A 26540-nucleotide genomic window follows, 5' to 3' on the forward strand; every position below is an offset into this window, starting at 1 on the left:
AACCTATACAACTCCGAAGTCTTGTTCTCTCTATATAATTAATTAAGATCGGTCTTAGATATACGTGCCAACATATATACATATAATTTGAGTGTCAACACATATGACGCTGAGATCTCAGTAAGAGACTGAAGATCGGATATTAATATGCGTGCCAACATATAAAATTTAAATGTCAACACAGATGACACCGAACAATTGGATCTAATTCAGTGTGAACGGATAAAACTTTCGGCGGGTTTTAATTTTTATTTGAATCGAGGAATATTTAACTTAATTAATGTCAATAAAAAATTGAGTATTTTAATAACAAAAATTTTATATTTTAAAGGAGTAATAAATATTAATTAATATTAACTTTTATAAATTTATCATTAAGTATATTTATTTAAATATTTAATATTTTAAAAGTTGTAAATGATACTATATCGCTAAAGTTACTCTATTTTGATTGTGGAAAACTTGATCTCAACTTGTTGAGCTTGAATGGACATGTAAATTGAGTTCAAGTATAGTAATACTTGACTCTAGTGCTCATGATGAGCTTTATCGAGTAGTTGTGTGTTTGTATATATATATATATATATATGAGGCCACGTCATCTATGAACGTTCATGCTAAACCATTGGATTCAAATCCAACGGTCATCCGAACACAAAAAAATCCTCATCCAAAAGTACAACCCATCGGCGACTGTTATGCTTATTGTTGCTCTCACTTCACCCAAATTATTCTTTGCCTCTCTCATCTCCCTTTTCTCTTACTTTTGTCAATCCACGAACGTTCTACAAACGTCCTCAGTTGACGTATTCTCTCTCTATATATATTATCATTATTTTGAAATTACAAATTGTGAACTTAAAATTAAAATGCCTTATTTGGTTTTGTCTCCTATTTCTTCTTTTCTTCAATAAATCGGTGGTTTATCAACTTGTCACGCCCCGAACCCGGCTCACCAGACCCGGTGCGCAGACAAACGACGCTGAGACCCACAGGCGTGAGCCCCATAGGCACTGCAAGGCCCTCAAAATCGATCCAGGACAAGTAAAACTATAATAACCCAACCGAGTTACGGGATTACAAACTCTACAAAGTACACAAAAATCGGGATCTAAGTCCAAAATACAAAATACAGGGACATAGTGATAGACAATGACAAGGACTACAATTTTACACAGGACAAGCAACATCTGAGGCGGTCTTTTCCAAAGATCCACCACGGTCTACCACTCTTGATCCGAAAAAGGATTTTAAAACAAATCCATGAGCTCACTAGCTCAAGTAGTAATCCGAAATTGTTCTAAAAACAATAGGGGTTTTGTGAATCTCGAATTCGGATATTAAGGATAATTCAAAGTTTAAACAAAGTTTAAATAAATACAAAATAAATAGTTCAACAGAGGTATAGTTCTCAAGTAGTAACGCTATTCAAAATAACTGAAATCAAAAGATTATCAGGTTTCAGAACTGCGAATAATTATTCGCCAGAAATGAGCATAGGTCTTCAAAGCATAATTTAAACAAAACAAAATACAAAGTGAAATATTCTAATAAAGAATATTTACAAATATGATTTACCGGAATTCAAAACCCAGAAATACGATATCAAAAATACAGAAAATTTCAAGGCAGGACAAATATTTGTGTTTTTGCAGAAATTCAAAATCCAAAACGGCAAAGCCAAAAAGTAACAAATTCAAGTGTATGTCTCCAAATTCACTGTAAGTGCCAAAGGTCATTTGTTTATCCTCGGTGACAGACCCGAGCCAAAATAACAGATATCATTTATTTACCCTCGGTGACCCGAGACTGAATACCAGGTGGCCGTTGATTATTTCACCCGAACGGACACTGTGCAAACTCGATCTCTTTTCTCAAAATTACTTGTCGACAAGGTCAGGGTTTAACCCCCCACTGACAGGGTTGCATATCGCTCATTTGGAGACCAAAACATTCAGATACAAAATATTTGCAGAGTACAAGGTCAGAAATTTCTAAAATTTCCTCAAGTTCATATATATTAAAAAAAAAATACAGATAATTATCAAAATCTCACTTTAGGGAAAATAACTCGATAACCATAAATGAAATATAAACATTTAAGCACATGAAATATTTAAAATTACTCAAAACACTAGCTCATTCAAAACTAAATTAAATACTTATATAAATAGATAAATAGATAAATAAATAAATAAATAAATAAATAAAGGAATTAACTAAGTCAATTCAAAAGATAGCATAATCATCAACCCATGCCTACAAACCAACAAATTTTAAAAATGTTGAAGTAATCATTTGAATGTAATTGCACACTTAGTATAAATAATAAATTAATAACCAAGTTAAAATGAATAGCGATCATTTAATTAACATTACACCAAGGTAGATTTACCAAGTCAACAACTAAATAAAAATAATTAACTAAAGAAAATACCTCAAAATACATATTCCAAATAAATAATTTTAATATTAACAAAATAACATATATTCAAAATAAAATAACAAAATACTAGATAATTATTTTATCAAATAAAATAATTTCCCAAGTATTGAAAATACGGAGTTATCGGTAGATTACTTACCTGATATTCATAGCAAAATAGTTTCGAAAGCTAAGTTCATAATTTTCTACATATTCAAGATACATATGCAAAAAGTCACTAAAAGAATAGTGTAAAGTTACATACCAAAATTTAAAATCCAAAAGTGATCAAATAATCCTTTAAACAAAATAGTTGCAGGCTCCCACTCTTGGGATATTTTCAATATATAATCAAATAATATTAGAAATTTTGCAATTAAAACTTGTCAAAATAATATGTGTGGATTACTTACCTCGAAAATACTCTACTCCAAGACACAATGCGAAGACCCAAAGCCACTTCTCAAGTGGTCCTATAACCCAAGGATTGGCAACCATTACAACTCAAGAAAGAATGAACCAATCAAAACATAAAATGAACAACATAAACTAGGGTTGTTGGTCATCATCAAAGCAACTACCTAAGATCACCCAAGGATTGCAAGGTCACTTTTAAATGCAAAAACACACATTCTAAGGCTGCAGAATTTAGAAGGTGAGTGTGTTCTTCTAAGCATGTACTAGTTGGCCCTTAAGCATGCTTGAAAGAAATAAGAAGACATGCAAAACAACTAATTTACAAGCATAAAGCTTGGGTTTCTAATGGGTTCAAAAAAACATTAACAGGCTGCAGGTTTTCATGCAAAAAAATATGCAAAAGATAAACACTCAAATGGCTGCGGTTTTTTGATGTAAATATAAGTGTATATGTATACCAACAAAAGGCTGTAGTTTTTCATGCAAAAGATATGCAAGGATTAATACTCAAATGGCTGCAGTTGTCACAAATGCTTAAAAACAAAAATAATGATTTTAAGTAAACATTAGATGCTCACCAACAAGGCATTATGCAGCCATAACCTCATGTCTTTATCATCATAATTCCATCACATCTCTCCAACCTCCAACAATGGACACCAAAGAAGCAAGAGTAGAAACCCACCATACTTTAGATTTAATGAAATCAAGCTTCTTCCAACATTCATGTGTCCAAAACCCAACCATTCCCTCTATCAAGTTTCCATGCCGGAGCATCGCCGGAGCTTCGCCGGATTTTCAATACCAGAATTCTCTCTCTCTCTCTCTCTCTCTCTCTCTCTCTCTCTCTCTCTCTCTAAGTGAGAAAACTCTTGAAGAATGATGCTAACCTCTTGCCGAAGTTTAACTTCCGGTGATAGTAATACTCATGTAGAAAAGCATCTCACTTAGATCACCAATGGATTTTCATCTTGAGAGCAAGGTCTTATACTTAGATCAAGACATGAACTCTATCTTCTCCCTCTCCTAAAGGATTGCATTCTCTTCTTACTAAAGGAGCTCTAACATGCATAACTTTCTCAGTGGGTAGAAGAAAGGATGTCTATAGCTGGGCTCCAAAACCATTATTGCAACAAAAGCTTAAAACAAAGCTTCATGAATTCACGGTTTACACAATTGGGAAACTACAAAATTTTCCTTGAATCCAGGCTTTGGGCTTGGTTCCAAACAAATGGAGACAAACAAGACTGGGGCCCACACAACTTTTATAAAAAATAATAAAAAAATTACATGTACCTTAAAATGTCTTTTTTTGTCTTCTTTAAAAATGGTTAAATAGGTCTTGGAGTAGGGGCCACACAATCTAAGATCCGGACTTCTTAATGAACTTGATCTCCTAAATCGGCTTTAATTATTGTTCTATAATAGACTGATGATATCTTTTTTCATATAGCTATTTTGGTAGTAATCTCTGATTAGCTATTGAATTTCTTTATTTTATGTTCAATGTTGAGATTTTGTTGATGATTTGTCTATGTAAAGCTTAATGTATGTTTGATGTATATGTCTAAATGATAGGGACGTAAGTGTACATGCCGATTGCGTAATAAAATATGCGTAAGTGTAGAGTGTCGGTCTATAGGGAAAAAAGTGATTACTAGTAATGACTCTAAACCCAAAAAATAGCGTAAAAGATCAAGTGTTGCGTATGTAAACAAAAGCAAATAAAAATAAGAAAATATGGGAAATAATAGGAGAGAATTCAAGGAAGAAAATGATGCCTGCGCATAGCATCACTCTAGGGTTATGAGGTACAAGACAATGGTTGTCTAAACATGCAATCCTATTTAAACCGAAAGATTTTTAGAATTATACAAAACCCTTATTTCTCAGGTGAAGTATAACTGAATAGATTCAGAGCTGATACAAACATCCACACAATCGCATTAACACTCTATGGAACCTTATTGTGGACTAATGAAAATCTCTTAAGTTGATACTCTCTTCCCCAAAAGAGATATTATCACTAATCTGAATACATAGCAGAAATATGATTTCTCCTAAAATACACTCCACATGATTGCAAAGAGCACGGAAATTATCACTAATCCACTCTGAAAGATGTAGACAAAATCTCGTAGATACCCTAACCAGAGGTGTATCCACTATCCTCTTGAATTGCGGCAAGTCTATGGTAGGTGGGAATTTCTTCGCGTCACGTAGCAATACCAAGTATGATAGCTAAGGCTTTCACCTTGTTAACAATCAATCATTCAATCACACAATTAGACTCAAATAGATATGACTACAAATGAGAAATCAATTAAAGCATCAAAGATCCAACAACCAAAGTCAAGAATATAAACCCTAGAGTTCAACTATGCCCAAACAACTACAAATTAGCCTTCCATTAATGGAGGGCAAGCATTTAAGATACAAATAATGGAGGAAAACATTAAAGCCATGGAAACCCCTTTTTCAATCCCTAGGATGAAGAATCGCCTGAGAAGTTACCTGAAAAGCTTCCACGCACGCCGCCAAGATGAGCTTGATGGCTACAATCTTCAAGCACTTTTAATATAGATCTAAATCCCTCTCCAAATTGCTTCTTAGGTGCTAGAGATTCGTCTCTTTTCTTCTCTCACTTTTCCCTCCAAGAATCGCCCCCAAAGAATAAAAGGATAGAATAGAGTATGCTCTGAAAATCCTTATAAGTTCTATTTATACCCGACTGCTTATGGGCTGCTTACAGGAACACTTACGGCTGTAAGTCCCGTCCGTAAGGTCTTTTGTATGTGTTGTGGTCCCCTTTACTGCCGTAAGCGTTGGACCATAAGCTTTACTATTCTGCTTCTTGCGACCGCCCTTATGGGTATATGCTATGGTTGTAAGCTCCTCTGGATGGTCCTTACGGGTGTAAGCCGTGCTCGTAAGGTCCTCTAAATTGATTCTGAATCCCTTTGTGGGCATAAGCATGCCCGCAAGATCTTCTGGAATTGACTTATAACCGCAAGGTTGGCCTTAAGCTGTCCATAAGCCACCCAATTTGCCTTGTCTTGTTATAATGATGCGCGAGAGCTCCATATTCATCGTTTAAGGTTTGTAATGCTTGTTTTGCTCTCTCTCATTTTGAAGCGCTGCCCTAAGCCTATAAATATGAAACACACTAGATTTAGCATCAAATTTCACAATATAATCTTAATACATGCCACATGAGTGTACAAATTGGTATAAAATACATGCATGTTGTACACTCATCACTAAGATCTAGCTTAAGTGAAAGAGGTTGAGGGAGCGCTAATACGGATGCAAGTCTACGTGTCGATCATGTAATAAAGTGCTCAAAAGGGGGGTATCAATCCACAGAGAAGATTAAGAGTACTAGTACTTTAAAGTGGGCTTGCTAACTGACTTTCCCCTAGAATTCCACTAGTAGTTGTTCATAGTAATATCCTCTATCAACTGTTTGGCCATCTCTGAGGTCATATTGCCAAGTGATTCTCTTGATACTGAGTCTATAAGTTGATGAGTGTTTTGGTTGAGGCCCTGGTGGAATATTTGTACCTCCATCCACTCTGGGAGGTTGTGGTGAGGACACTTCCTCAACAAATCCTTAAATCTCTCCAAGGCCTCAAAAAGTGACTCTGAATCCAACTGGACAAATGAAGTAATCTCCTAACGCAGCTTGGTCGTCTTCCCAGGCAAGAAATAATGAGTGAGAAAGCCTCGATGAGCTGTTCCCATGTCATAATAGAAGTACGGGGAGGAGCTTGTAGCCACTGCTCGGCTCTACCCTTTAAAGAAAAAGGGAACAATTGGAGTCTAATTGTCATGCCCTGACCCATTGCCAAGGTATGTGGAAATCGCCACGACATCCCAACAAGGTGACATGAGCACCCACCTCATATAGGAATATCGTAAGACAAAACATCCTCTAACATTTAACACAACTAAAAACATATGCAACACTCACTTAAAAAGAAATTTTAAAAAGAGATAACATCATTATTTGTAGCATTTAGGGAATGCTTTAAAAAAACTTGAAAACTAACAAATGGCAAATCATTTATTACACATTAGTGGATTGGACTATCAAGTCCAAAAATGAGAAAGTAAAGATAAGAGGAAAGTGTAGCCCAGCACAATGACCAAGCGCCACAACTCTAACAATTACTACCTGAGGGAAAAATATAAGTAGAGTAGATGAGTAACATAATTACTCAGTGAGTAGTTAATGGGGTTCTAAATTTTTTTTAAAGAAATACAACATCATAAAATATAACAACAAGAAATACACATCTCAAAAATAGTTTCAGCACAAGAAATGAAAACCAGTGGCTAATATATATATAGATATCAAGCCCACCTTGACATTGGCCACTGAGTCTACTCAGATGGTGAAACACGGTGTCTCAGAATCAGTGGATGTTTCCACCCACTCCCAATTCAGGTTTTCTCTGCGCCTCCTGAATGTGTATCATACGACAGCCAGTCTACCACGCCGCCTCTCGCTAGGTCGGACCGTGGATACCACTACTGCAGTAGCCGAGCCATAGGCTCGCAGTCACCTATATCCATAAATACTATATCCATATAAACACACAATTGAAAAGAATAATTACATGATATTTTACTTTCCGGCAAGTCACTAAAAACAATAATCTCTGATTTCGTAACACATTATCAAACCATATTTGCAAGCCAAATAGAAACCACGTTATAAATAGATAGTATAAAACCAATATTAAAACATGTTTCTTATTGGCAATAACACGATAAAAGAAAACTTGTTTTATAAACAAAGTTCATTGAAGACAAAGATAAAACCAATTTAAAACACTATCAAGGAAGGTATCCACTCACGATGCTTAGACCCATGGGTCGAAGATCTCAAGCGTGACTACTCCTCCACAAACACTTTGCCTTTGACAAAGGTTTCACTGCCTATAAGGTTTTTAATAAAAATAAAAATAAAATAAAATAAAACCTAACTGAGGATGTGTGTAAGCATAAAAAGAATAGACATCAATCCTACAAGTAATGCATGAAGAATTACATTAACTATTGGAGCTTACTTGGACTTAGATCGGTTAAAGACGATAACCGAAACCCCACTTTTCTATCTCTAGTTAACACTTCTTTAAACTAAGGTTAATTAAGTGTAATGATCAAAATTATTTATTTTGGCATAAAGAATGAGTAAAATTAAATATGTCTAAATATTGGCTTTAAAAAAATTCAAATATAAAATTAAAATGACTATATTCTTAATTTAAAGTGCATGACAAATTCATGATTTGATCAATGAAGATTAAATTTATTAAACCTCTAAGACAATTACCTAATCATATAGAAAATCAGCCAAAAGACTTTGAATTTATAGAGCATATGAATCCAAACCTCTCTCTCTAAACAAGGTTTAAAAAAATAATGCACGGTCTACGATGCAAAAATTCCAACCATAAAAGCATGCTTAGACCCACTACAACATGATTAACCAAATTAAACACCATTTATCTTCAAACTCTAGCAAATTAAAAGAAACTCAAGCATGAATTCTTACCTTTTTAAAGAAGGAAGGAGACAAGGAATAGGATCAGCCGCTAATGGAGAAAAAGGTTTCGGCTGACGAAAGAACTAGCTAGGGTTTTTCTTTTAAAATTTGATTAAATAGTCACACAAGGCCAAAGAATTTAAAACACCCTTATAAAGTCTAGAAATTGGACTATAGTGATACAGGAAAGGTTTAAGCCCAAAGGCTTAAAAAAAATTTAGATTTAACTATAAATCTATATTTTTTTAACTATTATCTAAATCAATAAAATTACTATTTTGCCCACAGAAAAATTCAACAATTTAACAAATTACCTCTTAGGTTAGATCCAACCCGAATACCGGGTATTACACTAATAGCATCATTGGATACGTTGTTCATCTTCAACATGTCACAAACATGAAGGAACCCACCAATGTGGTTGTTCCAGTCCTCTTCGACAAACAATGGAACTGCATTGATTGCTGAACAATCTACACAAACGCTAGCTTAAGCTTGAAGTTGTTCGCAGCTATTTGTGGCTGAACTATAGTAGATTGGGATCCATTCAGAGTGGGACAAGCATAATCGAAAAGGGTCCTCTATCGATCCCTTTGATCAGTCATGTTTTCTGACTATTCTCCTTCAAACTCTCACTATCAATGAACTTGTCTTAGTCAACAATGTTATCTTCAATCTAGTTCCAAACTCTCTCAACACTACCTTCACCTTCTGCCAGTCATGCTGACATGCCCTTAGATGGCATGCACTACAATCAAAATAGGAGAAAAGAAATCAAAAAGAACAAAATAAAGAAAAGAAACAAGAGAAAAAAAAGAAAAATAAATGGCTAAAATGACAGAATACACGAAGTGTTCCTAATATGTCAAATCTTCCTCGGTAACGGTGCCAAAATTTGATGGGGGCTGACACAAGTGTACGAGCTGATCAAATAGTAATAGTGTGTATAAAGGCAGGGTATCAATCCACAAGGAAGATTGAAAATACTAGTACTAATCCCTATTCTAAAAGTTAGCCTAAATGAAAGTAGTGATGTGTGTAAACAAACTCAGTAGGAAGAGTAAAGAAAACAAGGAAGATTGAAAATACTAGTACTAATCACTCTAGGGTATGTTAAGTTCAGGAGAAAGGTTTTATAAATATGCAATTCTATTTGAACCAAGAAAAAGCCTAAAACATATTAAACCCTTCTTTCGACGGCAATTAGTAACTGATTCAATACAGTGCTGATACAGACACCCCATGAAATCTCAGTGTGGATTAATAAGAACTTCTGAAATAGATAATCTCTCTTGTGAAGAGATTATCCCTAATCCCATACAGAATAGGAATGCGATTTCTCCTAAAATCTATTTCCTATGATTACAAAGAGCAAAGAAATCACTTGTTAATCTACTCTGAGAGGATTAAGGGAGGAGAACTCTCACTCCCTAGTATCCCATTGCTAGGCTTACTCACAATCCCCTACAATCACGGCATATCTATGCTAGGTGGGCATTTGTACTCGTCACAAAGTACATCATACATGAGAAGTAGGGCTTTCACCTTGATATCAATCAAGCTATACAAAAAACACAATTGGATTCAAATAACATGCATTGCAATTAATAAACAAATAAATGAACAAGATTTACAACCAATGTCAAACAGAATAAAACCCTAGAGTTCAACTATGCTCGAACATCTACAAAATTAGCCCTCCACTAATGGAGGAAAAGTATCCAAACTACAAAACACAAATAGAATAAAAGTAGACCTTTCTCAATCATGTCACAAGATGATTGTCGGAGAATGCCCGAGGACCTTCCACGGGTGCCGCCAAGCTAATCTTGACAGTTATAATCCTTCTCTTCTAAGATAGATGGGTTGAATCTCCCTCTAAAATCGCCTCCAAATCCCTAGAGATTTGCCTCTCTTCTTCCCCCTCAACCTCGCTTTCCAATAGAACAAAAGTTGACCTAGAAACCCTCATCAAGAATATTTATGCCTTGCTGCTTACGGGCTATTTACAAGCATAAGGACGTGGTTGTAAGGAGCTGGGGATTATGGGTTGTGAGCCTTACGGGATCAGTTACGGCCGTAAGTCCCATCCATAAGGTTTTCTGAATTGTGTTATAGCCCAACTTACGATTGTAAGTGCTGAACTATAAGCTTCTCTGTATACCCCTTGTGAATGCCTTTACTAGCGTATGCTTTGCTCATAAGCTCCTTTAGATGATGCTTATGGTCTAGCTTACATGCGTAAATCCTGCTCGTAAGTCCCTCTTAATATCTTTACGCTCCTTCTTGCGGCCATAACCATACCCGCAAGGTTCTCTGGAAGAGGCTTACGACTATAATTATGGCCGTAAGGTGCCCTTAAGTAAGTCTACAGTTTGGCCTGTCTTTAGTTGATTGATGACGAGAGAGCTCCATCTTTATCATTTTGGTTCTGAACTATTTTTTTTTGGCTCTCTCTCATCTTTAAGCACTGCTCGACACTTGGTACTCTGTCTTTAATGTCATCCATGCCTCTTTGGACATATTGGCGGCTACTATATGAGAAGATGGACTCATACACCGCCTACTGAATAAAGAATAGTGCTTTGGAGTCTCGTCTTCTATTTTCCTTCAGCTTAACTTCATCATCAGACTCTGACAAGCCATACTTCATAAGCTCCCAAAGTTCCTGTGATTTAAACATGGTTTTCACTTTAGTACTCTAGTAGTCATAACCTTCTCCTTTGAAGATAGTAAGGATGGTTGAGTGATTTTGACTGTAGTACTTCGGTTGGTGGCCATAAGAACCCAACTATGATACCAAATGTTGAGAAAACAAGATATATTTGGAAGAGACTTGTTTATTCAATGGCACTGATTTAACACAACTCTTATCACATAGCTTCTCATTATTTATAGATGATAACAACGACTTATCCAATGGTTAACAACATCTCACAACTAACATTAAAATCAAGGAAACTACAAAAGACTAGGTAACAAACATGACCAAGTCTTGTTATTCTTCACGTTCTTCTTAGCTTTTCCCATCCTCCACATCAGCAGTCTTTCCACATCAACAACTTTAGCTTTTAATCACTCCCAACTCATTCATGGTATCAGCTGCTATTTATCCCAATTATGTACACCAAGATGACATGGCCTCCTTTACCATCCTACTGTTATACAGTGGTTGGTTTGTTTAATTAGCGGGGATAAATCAAAATAGGTAAACCTAGGTCTCATCAAATATATAGCTTTTAGATGAAATTAAATTTTAATTAATAATATACCAAAAAATGCAAACACGTTGCATGTATGCAGACGGAAAAAAATAAAAAAAAGACAATTATCAGTCATCATGAACAAATAATACACACACTGCATGAGCATTCAAATTTTTTAGCAAACTTAAAAGAGGACTTCAATAGTTCATTGGGAATTAATCAAAACCATACTGTCATATGCTGATTTAATTTGGTTCTCAGCTCCAAGAAGTAGGCCTATTTTTCCTTTTGGTTTCTTCAAGTTTGAGCTCATTTCAACAACTTTTTCTGCAGCAAAAAAATTGGTATTTAAAAACAAAAACTATTAAAAATGACTCCAAGCTACTCTTAATTAGATTTCTCATTCAAGAGGTTAAGAAATTGACTCCCTCCCAAAGGATAGTTGAGTATTTAGTGGGTGTGTGAGTGGTGGCTGCTTGTCCACATTGTCAAAAACAAAATCTTAAGGAGATTTATATGACCTAAATGGTGTTTATCCACTTTTTTCAAGGGAAAAAAATGCATGACCTTGATAAACAATAATAGCGATGGTTTTGGGGCAAACAAGAGGAACATCATTAACTCATAATTAATTTGTTTTATCTAATTGCAGGGTCCATTAAACATCAAAGAAAAACTTGGAAAATACATGCAAGTTAAGATTTCTGAAGGAGCCAAACAAAGGGTCTATACCAATTTATCTGATTCCCAAATATATATATATATATATATATAGGTTCCTAACTCAGAATTATGCAACCAAAGAACTTTCTAATCACCTAAAGTCATAACTGATCTATGTTTGGAGAATGGATGTTTAATGAAAAATTAAAAAACGTCGCAAAAGCCACAAAGCAATACCATCACCAATAACAACAACCAAAGAGAGAACAATATATAGCTCATGAGTTTCAGATATATGATGTTTAAAGCCAATTAAAGTTATGCAAAGAAATTAAGCCTAACTAACATAAACATTGGCAGGAATTTATAAATATAAATTAAGTCTCCCACGGCTAAGAGTTTTTTCACGTATGCCCCTAAAAATTTTATGTAATTATGTAGTGGTATGTATGCAAATCTATCTTATTTTTCAAGATCTTTTTCGACATATACTATTAGAACTACACCTATAATATGATAGTCGACATTGCATTTTCCTTCTAACTCAAATGCTAAGGGTTCAAATCCTATAATTTGTCTATGAGTGCATGAATACATGTATTTGCATATTATAAATTCGTGCATTTAGCTTGTCTTCTAGCATAAATTATGTTATTTTGGCACTTTGTTGGGTTTTTAATTTGTGGTGAATGAACAAGTATTTAGGTACTTGGGACAAAAAAGGTAAAAGTTAGAACAAATTAAAGCTGATCAAGAAAGTAAGCACAATTATAGTGAAGAGAGCACGACAAAAACATGAGTGTGCTTAATTAGGACATGCAGATCAATAATGTGAAGAACTTTTTTAAGCACACTCAGAGCATAGTCATTCTGCTTAAAGCACAAGCATGCTTGAAAGTGCACGGGCATGTTCTTCGGTTGTGCTGACTTTTGGAATTCCAAAATTGCAAAGATTCGAGTGTTGAGTGTTGCTTGGAAAGAGTATATGTTAGGCACACCTCAAACACGAGGGTGTACTATCTTTTTGCCTACAAACTTGATAGTTAGGTTTTTGAAGGAACTTTTTGGCAAAGCTTCGAAAGGAGGCTAGAGTTTGAAGTAGAGATTAAAGGAAGCTGATCAAGGATGACTTGATACCACTATATCAATACTTTCGGTGCAGGATAAAAGGGGTGTGGTTGTTGGTGGTCACATGGGAGTTTATCATCCATAAGTGGAGAAGCATTAAGGTGATTTTCCTTACATTTTCAATCATGTCTAACTCTCCTGATTATGGCTAAACCTAATAGTATGATTCATGGAATCTTTTAATGCAATTGTAGGGTGATGGATTTTGTTATATGGGATTAGGGTTTAGTCACCTTGCGAAAAGGGTTAATCTAACTTAGAAGTCACCACTGCCCTAGAACACTCAACACTAGAATTCAAATGCAAGGTAGTCTCAAAGGGATTCACACCCAAGGTACCATGTTCTCACATTGACATAACTTTAGATTTCATCATCGTCCTTTGTCTTCATTCTTTTCTTAGTGTAGATAAATTCAGAAGTAATCTAACAACCATTGACTAGATAATAAAAGTGAAACTAGTACAAGGAGCTCCGGTCCTTGTGAGATTGACGGCTACCTTATTTTAAGGAACTCTTTATTAACTTATACGTCCTATATTGCCGCTTAGAATGCATATATATAAGAGAGTGTGTATTATTTGTCCATACTTATCAAAACAATATACTAATGGGAAAAACCTGCAATTATTTATATTCATTTATTTAAAACTTAAATTTTTTATATTTAAAATTTAATTCCTGACCAACCCCTCTATTTTTTTAAACTTACCTTTTTGGTCTCTCTAATTTAAATTGTAACTTTTTAGTCCATTTACAATTTTAATTTAGCCATGATAGTCCTCCTAAGCCCTAAACCCTAATCTTAATCTCTCAAGAAAAGGGACTGACAGGGCTCACTTAAAGTTATTAGAGGGACTAAAAAGTTACATTTCAAATTAATGGACTAAAAAGATAAGTTTGAAAAAATAGAGAAAGTATTTAGGGAATTGTACCTTTGAAAACTTGAGCTATTGGTGAACTGTCTAATTTTATTCTGCCCCTCTTTTTTAATCTATTATCAAAAGTAATTAATTTCATGACATATAAATTCTATTTATTAAAAATTTTGTTTTACCATTAGAAACAAACAAAGAAAAAAACATCATTTTTTTATAAAAGTAGATAATCCATAAATTTATTAATAAAAAGTAAACAACGTACAAAGTAAAAAAAATAAAGGTACAACATAAAGAAAAGGTCCACTGCGAATGCAACTAACCAACAGAGGTAAACAAAGAAGAAGAGGATTTAGGGTGTAGAAAAGACAGAAATACATTTATTAATTTTTTCACCATACTCAGAAACCATGTAGACGTGGACACATGTGGCACTTATTAGACAATAATAGATAAAAGGCATAACCCAATGTCATCATTGCCACCAATTTAACATAAAACCATTGCGTTGAAGCTATTTAGTAAACTTCAACACGCCAGTGATTAGTTTTCTTCAGCTCGGCTAGCATCTTTGGCCAATCCACACCTCTTTCATTAGCAATCTTCTGAAATGTCTCCAGAATTCCAGGCATCATTGTCTTTGATCCAGAGAAATATATGTATGCACTACCATCCAAAAGTGTGAAAATTTCATCACCGTTCTCGTAGATGCGGTCGGCTACAGAGTTATGCAAGGCCCTCTCGTACCTGCATTTCAATTAATGATCATTAATTGCATATGATTAATAAACATTGAATTGACAACAACAAAAAGAAGGATTAGTTCGTTTATCCCAAGTACCTAAAGTGGTCAGGGTTCTTATCTAGGATTTCAGTGAACTCCCCGTTGTAAAGGAGGCTATTATAATTGTCAGCCCCAGGGATCAACCAGGCCAGTCCATTAAATGTTTCGGTTGATTTTGGATCTACAAATAATCGTTGTAGGTTACTGCGGAAAGAAGCAATTCCAGTTGTCGTTGCAACCATGACATGTTTGGCTTCTGGATCTTCTACGAATACCATTTTTCCTCCTAAAGGGCCTGTAGTAAAAACATATTTTATTACAAGTCAAAGAATTGTAAAAATTTATAGTGCGAAAGATTTGAAAGAAAACATATTGATTAACTGTGATTAATGCCATGCCAGCTGCGCAAACAGGAAATGTGACGGATGTTTGGCGGAAGGACTATTTTTTCGCAAAATAGATAATATAGGGACGTTTGGCGCAAATAGAGGAACTAAAGGGCCATTTAAAAATAATAGAGGAACTAATCTTGATATTATACCAAAAAATAACACCAAATTTTAACAAAGTATATAATATATTGTCCACATGAATTGAATTCTTTAAAAACTCAAAATGTGTCGAGTTTATTGTGCTCAAGTTAATAATATCTAAAATTTAGATTTTTTTTTGACGAATAGACCATAAACGTCCCCTATTTAAGAGATTACTAAAAAGATAGCCAAGTACGGAGGTGCACCAACAATTATGATGGCTTACGGACCTTCTCAGTAAACTGTGGGAGAAAAAATTCAAACCCTTGTTGTCCCCTATTGCACTTTAATTTGTGTTATATCATTGGGCAATCCAATTAATGGTTAATTATTTAGATTATCTAAATATATCTTATTTTTAAATATTTCCATTATCTCTAACAAAGTTTGAAAGAAAGTCTTATTATTAAATAGTAAATACATAATTTTAAAAAAAATATTTTCAAACCTGAAATTTCAACTACATCTCCAGCTTTAACGTTACAGAGATAGTTACTGACACTGTCTGCGAAAAGTTCCGCACGACGGACACATAAACTAAGTGTCTTGCCATCAAAAACATCTCCATCTCTACATGATGCAATCGAGAAATCACGTTTGATCTGAAGGAATAATATATAATTAGTAAAGAAAAACATTAGAAATTAAATCACAAACGTGGAAAGGCATATACTCAAACAAGCTCACCGACTGAAAATGTACTTCAAGATACTGGCCCTTCCACGAAACTAAAACTACCACCGTGATCAAGCACAATATGGCAGACCTCTCCCAGGCCGCCTTTGGGGCCAACAAGAGTCTCCACTGATACAACTGTTGTTTGGTAAATCGTGTCAGCTCTCGAAGGTATTTCTCTAGTCTCCCCAGCTTCCAGAGGGATGACTGCAGCATTCAATTTTGTAGCTTGGCGTGCAGACATGTAGAGAACCTTGTGATTATACTTGGAATGCTGTTTATCATTTCTCAAAGATAAACACGGCAGGGATGTCGGCGCCTTGTTTCTGAAGCTCAGATTACTGAAAATCTGAATTACAAGAATGAATGAGCTACAACCGCACATTTAACTATGGCTTCCAAGGTCATAGACACATATACATACACACACCAAAAAGGTAAAAAAGGTTACAACAAGGTACAACAAACAGAGAGAATTAATATAAAAGGCTCAAGATGTTTACCCGTGAACCAGAGTGATTGAACCTTAAACACTTCCCAGGGAGCATCTTAGCATGCATGACACTGCAAAGATCAGCCCTGCAATCAAACACAACCAAAACCTTAACTTTACATGAATAACCAACGACACATGTATATCATGAATAATACATATATAGGATGTTAATTAGTGAAATATATATATATATATATATATATGGATATATACTTGAGAGCCATTTCGGAGTTTCAACAACACAGTGAAAACTACAGACAATTGTATGAAGAGTGAAAGAAAGAGTGACTCCAAAGTCCTAACCCTAAACCTATATATAGAAGAGAAATGAGGGCCGCGGAACTCGTCCATAAATTAAAAAAATCATCAATTATGGTGCAAAATTAATACTCATCATTAAACAAATCATCAATTATGGTGATGCTCATCAATTATGTGTGTGAATGCCTAGAACTCACGATGGTCAACCTATACAACTCAAAAGTCTTGTCCTATGTATATGAGATCGGTCATAGATAAAAGTGCCAACATATATATATATATATAATTTCAGTTTTAACACACATGACTCTGAACAAATAGATCTTCAGTGTGAACACCTAAAACTTTGGGCTGGTTTTACTTTTTTTTTATTTTTATTTGAATCGATGAATGCCTAGAACTCATGATGGTCAGCCTATACAACTCCAAACTCTAGTCCTATGTATATGAGATCGGGCATAGATATAAGTGCCAACATATATAAAAAATAGGTATATATATCAAAATTGTCCCTCTATTTTTCGTTTTCCGCCCTTTTAGTCCCTCTAATATAAAATCCGCCCTTTTGGTCCTTATATTTGCACATTTTCATCCTTTAGTAAAATCTTTGCTTTTTGGTCCTCGATATTATCATTTTTATTTTTTGGTCCCTCTAATTCATCAACTGGAAGAGTCAAAAGGGTAGATCCGTCAATTAGAGGGACCAAAAAGATTAAAATGTGAAAATACAAGGACCAAAAAGGCGGATTTTATATTATAGGGACTAAAAGGGCGGAAAACGCAAAATAGAGGGACCATTTTGATATTTTGACCTAAAAAATATTAGTGTTAACACACATGACACTAACAAATGGATCTTCGGTGTGAACACCTAAAACTTTGGGCGGGTTTTACTTTTTATTTGAATCGATGAATGCCCAAATTAATATCAATAAAAATGAAATATGTTAATAATAAGAAAAAAATTTAAAATATATATACAGTAGTATTAAAAAGCAAAACAAGAAGTACAGAAATCTAGAACCAAAACAAATACAAAAGAAAAAAACAAATATAAGAAGATCCATTGTGAGTAGATATATACAACGATAAAAGAAAAACAGAAGACAAAGGTCCTTCGGTGTAAAGAGGATTTCTTCCTAAGGATCTGACAAAACAAAACATTGGTTAAAGCTCTAATTCCCATATGAGAGATCGAGAGTTTGACTTCCTCTTAATGTACGATTGAGTTGTAATAATAAAATGTGCATGTTTAAGATGTCTTTTTCACATTGTAGAGAAAAAAAAAATCATCATGACTTGTCTAGTATGGTGAGTTAAATAAAAACTAGTAACCAGTGAGAAACGACAAATTTTAAATATATTTTAAAGGAAAAAATTTCACAAAACTAATTAAATTGATTGAAAAGTAAAAAGACAATTTTTTTCTATTTTAAATTGACAAGACGTATCAGGATATTGTCCTCTGTTTCTCACCATCCACTCTGACATCCAATGTTTTAATAACCGGACCGGTTGTCGACCCGGTTAGGCAACCGGTTCTGGTCCAATCGGTTGAACCGGTTGCCTGACCGGCCAATTCAACCGGATTTAATTTTTTCAAATAAATAAATATTTAAAAATTAAAAAACATTAAAAATAAGTAAAAAATAATTTCAAAAATAAGGAAAAATAATACAAAAGATACAAAATTACATATTGCAAAGTTAAATTACCTTTATAAGGTCACACAATCTCAACTTTACATAAAATTAAAATTTTTCAAAATACAAATATACAAGGATACAACTATACAACAAATATTGAAAAATAAAAAATTAAATAAAATATAAGTATGCAAATATACAACAACAACAATAATGATTAAAGAATAAAAACCAAACCTTTCAAATGTTTAGTTTAACACTTTAACTTTAATGATTTAATTATTGATTAGTGTAAAATTATAAGTTAATCATAATAAATTAATGATAATAAATCATAATATATTAATATCTTTATGCATCTTGCTTTTATTTATTTTTTATTTTTTGACTTTTTAGCCTTTTTGAAATTTGGACTGAGTTAATGAGTTATTAACTTTATTTAAGTTTTTAATTATAAAATAATTAAACCAATTAAATAATTTAAATTAATAAATTAGCCGGTCGGGTCCAATCGGTTCACCGGTTCACCGGTTGAACCGGCAGGTCCGGTTCTTTAATGGTTTATGTGACTAATCGGACCAGTTTACAGGTCGGTTCCCAGTTGAAACGGCCAGTCCGGTCCGGTTTTTAATTCATTGCTGGCATCACATTTTTCTCTTTATTATATTTCTAACCAACTATATGACAACAATATTGACATATATAGGTAGGGAGATATAAATATGGTCCTTTGTTGTTGCTTGTTTAACATTTACTGTCATACATATGTATTTATGGTGAAGGGTTTTTTCACATATACAATTAGAAAAAATTGATATACATTTGTTTAAAACATTGGTCCTTGGTAAAAGATGACCTTGTCAACCTCTGCACTAATTTCTTTGAAGGAAGAGCAAATCTTGAAAGTCTAAACTGGGTGAACATAGGTCTTATTGCCAAGAAGAACTCCCCTGAAATCATCTCAAATTTTTGGTCCCATCATCCTCATGAACTCTTCTTGCAAAATTATTTCCAAATTATTGGCCAACAAATTAAGCAAAGTCATTAATGATTTGGTAGATGATTCCCAGTCAGCTTTCATTAAAGGAAGGTGTTAGTTCCATCGGTGTGGTTTGCGGGTTTTAGGGAACATTCAAACACTCATACAAGCATATACAAACCAAACAAGAAAGAGACACACGACGTTGGTAACCTAGTTCGGCGTCCACTCGCCTATGTTTGGGGAAAATACATGAGTACAAACACTTGTCACTCAACGCTCACAAACAAAGATCACTACCCTCTCTAGATTATCTTGTGCACCCACACTCTCTAGCTCCGGTCACACTTACAATCTATGAGCAAGGTAGCTTATATAGACACCTCAACGTCCCAAATATAGCACATACCTCTTTTGGAATCTCTGCGGCTACTAATTTAAAAACCTTCCGAAATTAGCTGTTGCAACTCTTGTTGTAACATAAGTTGCAACATGTCCCTGACTGCTGATTTGACTAAGTTCTGGTTACATTGCGGACGACCTCAAGACCCATCAACCTCCCGGTCATGCTTAGTCCGAGTCGATGCAGCCAAATCTCCCGATCCCAACTGTCGCCAACTAGCCTACCTCCTCAGTTCCTCATCACGCAGTCCCTCGCAAGGGGCGCACGTCCTTGTCCGTCTTCATGGAACTTGCCAAACTTAGTCTTCAATCTTCCAAGTTTGGTCTTCAAAGATTCTCCGAACTTGATCTTCAATTCACCCATGTTTGGTACTCAAATCTTCCCAATAATAGATCTTCAATCAATCAATTCAATCATCAAGGATTCTTCAAATCATATCTCCTTCATTCATACCATGAATAGATATTTCTTCAAATAAGCTCCACCATATTTAGTCTTCAGTCCTATCTCTCTAAGTATGGTTTTGATATGATCTTGTCTTCAAGTTGAACAAGTTACCAAGAATAATACTACCAAGATCTTCAAGATATTTGGCCCCATGTTGTAGACTTACTAAAAATAGCTCCACCATATTTAAGATGATTTGCCTCGCAAGCCAAGTCTCCATGCCATGTCACCATGCTTTCCATGTCATCAATTATGCCTTGTCACCATGGTTGCCATGTCATCTTGATTATGTGTCAAATCATGCCAAAAATAGTGCGGTTGCACTAACAGAAGGTGTATAGTAGACAACATCATTGCAGCTCTAGAGATTATTTTCAATCTTCAAAAGCGCAAACTACCAGGTTTAGCCATCAAGGTTGATTTTGCAAAAGATTTTGACTCTATTGGCTAGAATTTCCTTTTGGAAATCTTAACCTCTTGGGGATTAATTTGGCCCCATTGGATCACTTGGATTCAAACAATTCTTAGCTCCATAAAAGGCCATGTTCTTATCAACAAATTTTTACATGGCATTATTCATTGGAAACGAGGACTCGGTCAAGGTGATCCCTTGTCACCCCTACCCTTTGCTCTAGCAGTTGATACTTTAAGTGCGATGTTCACACTCACACTTCGCTCTGGAGTTTTAGTAGGGGTCCCACTTGGGCAATTTGGAAATATCAGTCATCTCCAATATGTAGATGACTTGATAATTTTCATTGCAGTAGGACAGGAAGATCTTCAAGTACTCTTTCTTTACCTTTTTGAAGGTGCTTCAGATCTTGTTATCAATTATTCCAAAAGTTGTCTATTTTCTTCTAATTTTGGCTTTCGCCCTAATGCCTCCTCAGCCGTGATTCTAATTATCTATATTAGGGATTGTCTCCCTCTTACCTACCTGGGTGTACCGCTTTCAGGGAGAAGACCTATGCGATAAAATTGGCTGATTCTAATCTCAAAAGTCCGATTTAAGCTTACTTCCTAGAAAGCTATCTATCTTTCTCTTGGAGGTTGTCTCACTCTTATAAACTTTGTTCTATCCTCAATCCCCACTTATTGGATGTTAGTGTTTAAACTCTCAGTTTGGGTTTTTAACAAGATTGACAAGATTCGTAGAGATTTTCTTTGGCGAGGACTGGAGTTGGGCCCCAAAGGTATTCCCCTAATTGCCTAGAAAAGGATTTGTAGACCTCGTAATATGGGAGGATGTGGTATTCTCAACATCCAAAAATTCAATAAGGCTCTCCTAAAAAAGTGGTGGTGGGAAATTCTCTCAAATATTAAAAGTTGTTGGTTTAAAATCATCAATTTTAATTATCTGTCAAGAGATATTTCGGAACCTCTATACCATACACTGCCTAGAAATAAATCTGTTTTTTTTTTTGGGCAGGCATTACACCCCTTCTTCATTCGTTTAGAGCACATGCACTTCTATTACTGTGAAAAATGGTTCCGATACCCTACTTTGGCATGGGAAATGGTTGGATGGTAAAGCCCTTAAAGATCTCTAGCCCGACCTCTACATTGATTGTAGAGTTCCTTGGATTTCTTTAAGAAACTTTTTTATTGCTTCTTATTCTCCAAAGACCTTATTTCGTTCAACATCCCTTGATGATTACACACCTCTTTTGTCTTCAACTTCAAACTCCCTATGTGAGCAAGAAGATGTGAAAGTTTGGAACTTGGAAAGTAATAGGACTTTCTCTGTTAGATCCTTTTATAGTTTCCTAATGGATGGCAGTATTCGAACCCCTCTCTATTCCAACTTTTGGAAAGTGGGTTGCCTTAGCAAAATATTCCTTTTTTTTTTTTGCTTGCTTGGAATGATAAAATTCTTACCCTTTTCAACCTAGCAAAAAAAGGATGTGATATCCATTGTGCAACGGACACTTGTATTCTGTGCCACATACATCCAAAGTCAATGGATCATCTCTTGCTTGAGCGCGACTTTTCAGATAGAATTTGGCATTTCTTCAAACAAATCTTTGGTCTTCGCTCGCATCCCCAGTCTATCACAGATGTTTGGACTTCTTGGATCCCTACCTTACAATATCCACAATGGGATCTTCTCAATCTCAAGAGCCATTTTCTGGAACTTATGGCTCGAGAGAAATCATCATATCTTCAACTTGCATGCTCTTACCCCGCATTCAGTTATTTCTAAGATTATGTATATAACTTTTGCTTGGAGTTTTGCAGCTAAAAACCTGAGTTAGCATTTCCCAGGTGAATCCTACAAAGCTAAGGCTCTACATTAACTTCCTGAGCGCAAGCCCAAACAATCATCCGAGCGCCACGGCCTTATCTACTTCTCAGGAGTGATCGACTCCATCGTTTAGTTGTTGGAGACCTCGTATACCAGATGGTGGACTTCGCTTCTGCAGCTGCTTAGTCTCTCTTGTTTTTGGCTTTTCAATCTTTTCCCGTTTTTCTGTCTTTTGTGTGGCTTCTTGTGGAGATGTGATTCACCCTTGGTGATTATTTCTCACCTCCAATTGTTGTTTCCTTGTGGTTTTGTTCTGCTTGTTCTTTTCCTCATTTAATTAATTAGTGGTTTATCCATTTTATTCCAAAAAAAAATTATTTTCAAAAGTTGCAATGCCATGGTGAAAGGAAGCTCAAAGAATACTCAGAATTTTTTTTTCTGTTTCATTTTTTTTAAACAAAATGCTCAAAATCATTGAATCTGGGCACTATTTTTTAATCTAATATTAGAAACTAATTAATTCCATCAATCATAAATGGCATGTATTAACAATTTTAATTTGTTTTATTATTTAAGAAAAAATTGTTGTTGAACTTTATGCTTAAGAAATGATCACATATGCTTAATTTAAAAAACATTCTCTAATCAACAACCATTACCTCCAGTGTTTATGACAGTTATTCCCATATCTATGTAAGAGATTAAACATTGAATTCCCACCTCATACAGGTGTGGATATCTGAGAGCCCGTGGTATATTTAAGATAGACCCTCACATATCTTTTTTAGTGGTTTGTTCACTTTATCAAAAAATAAAAAATAAAAATAAATAAATGAAAATAAAACACAACCCACCACTAAGGTAAAATATACATTATCTCATACTGAATACATTAATTTGTATTCCAACAAGACTTACAAACCATGCAAATGCAGGTGGCACTTATTATACTATATATAATAATAATAGATAAAAGGCATTAATCACTAAATGCCATTGCCACCAATGTAACATAAAAACATTGCATTGAATGTGGACCCCACCCAAAGCTTGATTAGAATAATCAAAGCATTGTTTTTCCCCTTTATTCTCTTCCCTTTTGTCAGGTTACTCTCAAATCTAGTGGTGATGAGGAATTCCCAGAGGAATTCATGGGTTCCCATCACATCTATGCCTTTGATATTTCAGCCTTTTAATTTTATTGTTTTCCCTCTTCTCTTGTGCTTCTTCTTCATTCCTTTGTCTTGTAAGGGAGGTTGCTAGTTGGAAGGTTTTTGAAGCTTGGTTTTCAGCTGGGCTATCTTTTCAACACTCTCTTTTCTGGCCATCATAGTAAGCCCCTAGCCATTCTTGGTTAAATTCTTTTAGTGGTGTTGTTTTTGGTAATTAAAACCATGACATTTTCTCTATCCTTTGATTAGCTTGCCATGTTTTGTTGAATAGCATGTTAGCACTTTTTTTATTTAGAAACCTTGGCATGTTGATGGCTAAATTCGGAGTTATTCATGCTTGTTGTTCTCTTAGTTCATAGCTCATAACTGTTGTTGAAATCCTTGGAGCTTAGTGTTAGCTCAAGGGCTTGTGCTTAACCATCCATGTTTTGAGAAAGGTTTGGCCTTGGCATTAGTTTAATGAGTGTTAAGTTGCTTGTTTCTTGCTCACCCAAGCATGGTGGAGATTCTTGGACCTTATTTGAGGGTTGAACCAGCATGCTAAAAGCCATGCATATTGTGTATGTTTCCATGTATATATATATATATACATGTATTTTATATATGTATTGGTTGTATAAATAGATATGTTTTTTTTTCTCTCTTAGTTTGGTTCTACAACTTTTGTTGTTGGTGGAGTGGTTTTGTAAAGTTGATAGCATTATTGTGTTAATATGTCTAAAGACTATAACTTGGTTGTGAATCTGCAGAAATGTTCTTGTGTTAATGGTTTGCATATTTTTTTATATAAATATTAGTTCAAGGCAAATGTCAAATGATTGGAGGTTAAGCATTGGATCACTTTAATTTTAATCATGTTAATTGGTTAAACCTTTGAGATGTATTTAATTTCTTGTGTGAGTTCCTGCTGGAATACATGCAAGACACTTATTTCATTCAGTTTATTTAGTTATTTATTTATTTATTTTGGTTTCTCTCTCTAGAGAATGTAAAAGTAATACTTGGTTGGTGTTTAAACTTGTGATTAGAGTGATTTTTTTTTAACTTTGGTAAATCATTGGGTTTTAGGATCGTTTTAGGGAGTGGTCTTGGATCTCATTTTGCACTTAGGCCAATACCAGATAAGTAATCCACCGATAACTCCGTATTTTCAGTATTTGAGAAATTATTTTATTCGGTAAAATAATTATCTAGTATTTTGTTATTTTATTTTGAATATCTATTATTTTTGTTGATATTGATATTATTTAATTGGAATATGTATTTTGAGGCATTTTCTTTAATTAATTATTTTTGTTTAGTTGTTGACTTGGTAAATCTACATTGGTGTAATGCTAATTAAAGGATTGCTATTCATTTTAACTTGGTTACTAATTTATTATTTATACTAAGTGTGCGATTACAGTCAAATGATTACTTCAACATTTATAAAATTCGTTTGTTTGTAGGCATGGGTTAATGATTCTGCTATCATTTGGATTGACTTAGTTAATTCCATTGTTTATTTATTTATTTAATCATTTAATTTAGTTTTGAAGGAGCTGGTGTTTGGAATAATTTTAAATACTTTATGTACTTAAATTTTTATATTTCATTTATTGTTATCAATTTATTTTCTTTAAAGTGAGATTTTGAAATTTATTAGTATTTTTGAATATATATGAACTTGAGGAATTTTAGAAATTTCTGAACTTGTACTCTGTAAATATTTTTGTATCTGATGTTTTGGTCTCCAAATGAGCGATATGCAACCCTGTCAGTGGGGGTTTAAACCCTGACCTTGTCGACAAGTAATTTTGGGAAAATAAGACTGTAGTTTCGCACCATGTCCGTTTGGTGAAATAATCAACGGCCACCTGGTATTCAGTCTCGGGTCACCGAGGGTAAATAAATGATTTCTGTTATTTTGGGATCGGGTCTGTCACCGAGGATAAACAAATGACCTTTGGCACTTACAGTTAATTTGGAGACATACTCTCGATTTTGTTATCTATGATTTATCCTTTGATTTTGAGAATACTATTTGGTGCTGTTGACTTTTGTACAAATTTCATATTCGCATTCCTTGTTTTCAAAATTTTGGTGAACGACTTACTTAGGAATATTCTTTTATTAGAATATTATACTCTGTATTTTGTTAAATTGTGATTTCGGAGACTTGTGCTATTCTGAAAATCCGGTATACTTGAAAAGTCACTTTTGTAATTTCTGATTTAGTCTAACTATGGTTTGGAGACTTATGCTCATATTTAGAAAATTTTCTATATTTTTGATTTACAACTTTGAATCTAGTATTCTTAAATAGTGGTATTACTTGAGAACTATACCTCTGTTGAATTATTTATTTTGTATTTGTTTAAACCATGTTTAAACTTTGAATTATTCTTAATATCTGAATTCGAGATTTATAAACCCTGTTGTTTTAAGACAATTTCTGGATTATTTACTGGGCTAGTGAGCTCATGGATTTATTTTAAAATCCTTTTCAGATCAGGAGCAGTAGACCTAGAGATCTTAGAAGACTTCCAGTAGATGTCTTCTTTGGAGTTATGTCTTATGGCTTATGTCATTGTATCAGTTGTATCGTTGTTTAAGAACCTCCTTGTAGGTCATGTTGTATTTCATTGCCT

The 26540-nt window shown here is 34.4% G+C and overlaps 1 protein-coding gene and 1 non-coding gene across 2 annotated transcripts; one reads left to right on the plus strand and one right to left on the minus strand.

Moving 5' to 3' along the window:
• The first annotated feature begins 6422 nt into the window (after window positions 1-6422).
• LOC120269865 lies at window positions 6423-6529 on the plus strand. The gene has a single exon (XR_005539495.1). It is a non-coding gene; the product is annotated as a small nucleolar RNA R71 (small nucleolar RNA).
• Window positions 6530-14787: 8258 nt separating this feature from the next.
• LOC120268632 (ferredoxin--NADP reductase, root isozyme, chloroplastic-like) lies at window positions 14788-17030 on the minus strand. The gene is made up of 6 exons (XM_039275947.1): window positions 16971-17030; window positions 16765-16840; window positions 16274-16610; window positions 16035-16188; window positions 15111-15348; window positions 14788-15016 (listed from the first exon to the last, which is right to left on the minus strand). The coding sequence occupies exons 3-6, from the start codon at window positions 16475-16477 to the stop codon at window positions 14788-14790; spliced, it is 825 nt and encodes a 274-aa protein (XP_039131881.1). The 5' UTR covers window positions 16478-16610; window positions 16765-16840; window positions 16971-17030.
• Window positions 17031-26540: the final 9510 nt, after the last annotated feature.

Source organism: Dioscorea cayenensis, chromosome 9, assembly GCF_009730915.1.
Source record: "Dioscorea cayenensis subsp. rotundata cultivar TDr96_F1 chromosome 9, TDr96_F1_v2_PseudoChromosome.rev07_lg8_w22 25.fasta, whole genome shotgun sequence".
Classification (NCBI taxonomy): domain Eukaryota; kingdom Viridiplantae; phylum Streptophyta; class Magnoliopsida; order Dioscoreales; family Dioscoreaceae; genus Dioscorea; species Dioscorea cayenensis.

Excerpts from the sequence above, each read along its gene's own strand:
- LOC120268632 (XM_039275947.1), bottom strand. The coding sequence starts at position 16,477 with ATGCTGCAGTCATCCCTCTGGAAGCTGGGGAGACTAGAGAAATACCTT. Across the intron at positions 16,189-16,273 it reads TTGAAGTACATTTTCAGTCG|ATCAAACGTGATTTCTCGAT; the intron begins GTGAGCTTGTTT and ends TTATTCCTTCAG. Across the intron at positions 15,017-15,110 it reads AAGAACCCTGACCACTTTAG|GTACGAGAGGGCCTTGCATA; the intron begins GTACTTGGGATA and ends ATTGAAATGCAG.